This window comes from Apis dorsata, unplaced genomic scaffold (assembly GCF_000469605.1).
Source record: "Apis dorsata unplaced genomic scaffold, Apis dorsata 1.3 scaffold_634, whole genome shotgun sequence".
NCBI classification, from domain to species: domain Eukaryota; kingdom Metazoa; phylum Arthropoda; class Insecta; order Hymenoptera; family Apidae; genus Apis; species Apis dorsata.
Window position 1 is genome coordinate 140,990 of NW_006263828.1, and position 2,742 is coordinate 143,731.

Sequence of the window (2,742 nt, forward strand, 5' to 3'; positions counted from 1 at the left end):
TTCAGGTCGGTAAACTTACTTCTTTATCGACGTGGAATTTAATTCGTACTCGTATTCACAGAGGATTCTGTAGTACGAGAATAAGCATTTCTCCTCGTCTCGTGTAATAAATTTAAATTCTTTTATTTTGATAATTATAATTTCACTTACTCGAATAATCGTATTCGTTATTCTGTAACGTTCTTCTTTTTCAATTACAATTTCATTACAGGATTTATACGAATACAATTATTCTTTACGAATATATTTCCTTAAATAATCTTTTTTTCCTTTCATTCCGAATAAAAAAAGTTCATCGATGAGCTCTTTCGCTCGGGATCGAAAGTGAAAAGAGAATATTTAAGAGAGGAATCGCATCCACGTTCGATTGAGTTTTATACATGAAAGAAGATACATCGTACCGCTCATTTTCCAGTGTAATAATTCGTCTTGACAAAGGGCATTTTTGTGACTTTCGCTTTGTAAGTTTTCCCTCGGACCTCGACCAAAACCCCTTTGCCGTATTCGGCCAATTCTGGTGGTACGTATCCCATAGCTATATAACTTCCGAGAGTTGGACTAGGTCCACCGGAAGTGATGTTGCCAACGCGTTCTCCTTCCGGCGTTAATATACACGCTCCCGCTCTAACTGGTGGCCCATTCACAACCGTTATCCCTACCCGCTTCTTCTTAATCCCTGACTCGATCTGTAGAAGTATCTTCGCCGCACCTGGAAAATTTGCTTCCGCTTTTCTTCGTTTAGCTGTAGCGAGGAACGAAGAATGAAACGAGATTATCTCGAGAAGAGCTCGATCGAACGTTAATTATCGAATTACAAATAATTCTTCCATCTCACTGACCTATTAGCCAACCAAGCCCAGCTTCGATCGGTGTTATTTTCTCGTTGATATCTTGCCCGTAGAGGCAAAGACCGGCTTCCAGCCTACGGTTCAATACACAGGCAAATATTAACTAATATAAAGGGATAAAAAAAACCGACCGACCTAACTCACCTTAAACTATCTCTAGCTCCCAGACCGGCTAGTTTCGTGTCAGGCGTGTTTAAAATCATTTTTACCAAGGTATGCGCTATTTGAACCGGTATCGAGATCTCGAACCCATCCTCCCCCGTGTACCCGCAACGTGTTATCCTTATCCGACTTCCCAACACCTCGGTTTCCACGCTGTTCATGAATCGTAGATTCTTCAAATCGACGTCAACGATCGATCGAAGAACGGACGCAGCTGTGGGCCCCTGTAACGCCACGAGACTCTGCTTCAACGGATCTAAAAATTCCAAGCTCACCGATTTCCCTTGGGTGAGAAATATCTCCTGAGAAAAAAAACAGAAGAACAAAAGAATCAAGATTAACGATAAGATATTCTTTTTTTTTTTTTTTTTCCTTCTCCAATCAAGAATACAAATCTCGCTTTATCATCTACCTGTTGTTGAAGAAGCAATCGAGAATCTTCCTTTCTTCTTCCAGCGTTTGACACGAGAAAATATTTATCCTCGTCGTCTTTCGTAACGATCAAATCGTCCAGGATACCTCCGTTCTCGTCCGTGAACACGGCGAGTACGGCGCACCCGTTGCCCAAATTTTTCAAATCGCTTGTGGTGAGAGATTCCAAAAATTGGGTGGCGTCTCTCCCGGAGACTCTGGTTTGCAACATGTGACCGACGTCGAACAACGAAGCGAACCTTCTCGTGTGCAGATGAGACGTGGCTATCGCCTCTTGATACTGGACCGGTAACAACCAGCCGGAAAAGTTGGTTATTTTACCTGGATGGATGGATGACATCGGATGGATTAACCGCGCGATCGATCCGTGGTGATGATGAAAACCACGGCGGGGGATATATTCCGTTTTTTTAAAATGGAACACTCACCTCGATTTTCCACATGAAGGTCGTAGAGGCAGGTTTTCCTTGGCGTCGTGGTTGGCACGGTTGTCGTCGTCGACGTCGTTGACAAGGCGCGGCGGCGGCCTTCAGTGTCGTTCGACCGCGTTCCGGGATCGATCAAACATCTTAAACGCGGCTCGTGCGCCCCACGCCTCGAGCTCGCGTTAAGAATCGTGGCCGAGGCGGATAACTCGCGTTTCTGCACCGATTTATCCACGCATTTTTCCAAGTTTTCCGAGCAGACCGTCCTCGCACGGACGGCGAGGCGAAGCATCGTCTTTTCCCCGTACCGTTTCGTCGTTGACTGGCTGAGGCCGGCAGCGGTATATGGCACCGGCGGCCGAGTGCTCTTCAACGATGACCTCGGTGACACGAGGCATATTTCAGACTCGGATTTAGCATAAAAAAATCGGCCGATGCCTTTTGCATGACGTAAACGCGATTTCTTTTTTTTTATTTTCGATTAGCTTTCATCGTGTGCACGGGTTATTATTGTTACTATTAAGGAACAGTTAGTGTTGGTTGGTGTTGGTTGTCTCGAAGATAAAAAGGAAGGTGTATGAAATGGAGGTATGAAATCGAGGTTAATATTTCTTCGAATCGGCGATCGATCGATTTTACCTCTTCTCCTTTATAAATTTTCAATTTTCATTCGTTCGTTATATCGTTATATTATATTACACGCGTCACGTGCGCGCGTATTTGCACGAGAAAGAAGAACACGAACACGTTGTTTAATTACGATTTTACGATATTTTTTCGTAATTGAAATTGTTTACCGTGCATGCGTTCTTACTCTACGCGACTCGATACGCGAATGTATATATATATATATATATATATATATATATATATAT

At 43.4% G+C, this 2,742-nt stretch overlaps 1 protein-coding gene across 1 annotated transcript; it reads right to left on the reverse strand.

Moving 5' to 3' along the window:
• Positions 1 to 2,290, reverse strand: LOC102678987 (aminomethyltransferase, mitochondrial). Its single transcript, XM_006621731.2, has 5 exons — positions 1,871 to 2,290; positions 1,423 to 1,763; positions 993 to 1,312; positions 840 to 922; positions 1 to 742 (listed from the first exon to the last, which is right to left on the reverse strand). Exons 1-5 carry the CDS (start codon positions 2,157 to 2,159, stop codon positions 405 to 407), a joined length of 1,371 nt encoding a protein of 456 aa, XP_006621794.1. The 5' UTR covers positions 2,160 to 2,290; the 3' UTR covers positions 1 to 404.
• Between the last annotated feature and the right edge of the window lie 452 nt (positions 2,291 to 2,742).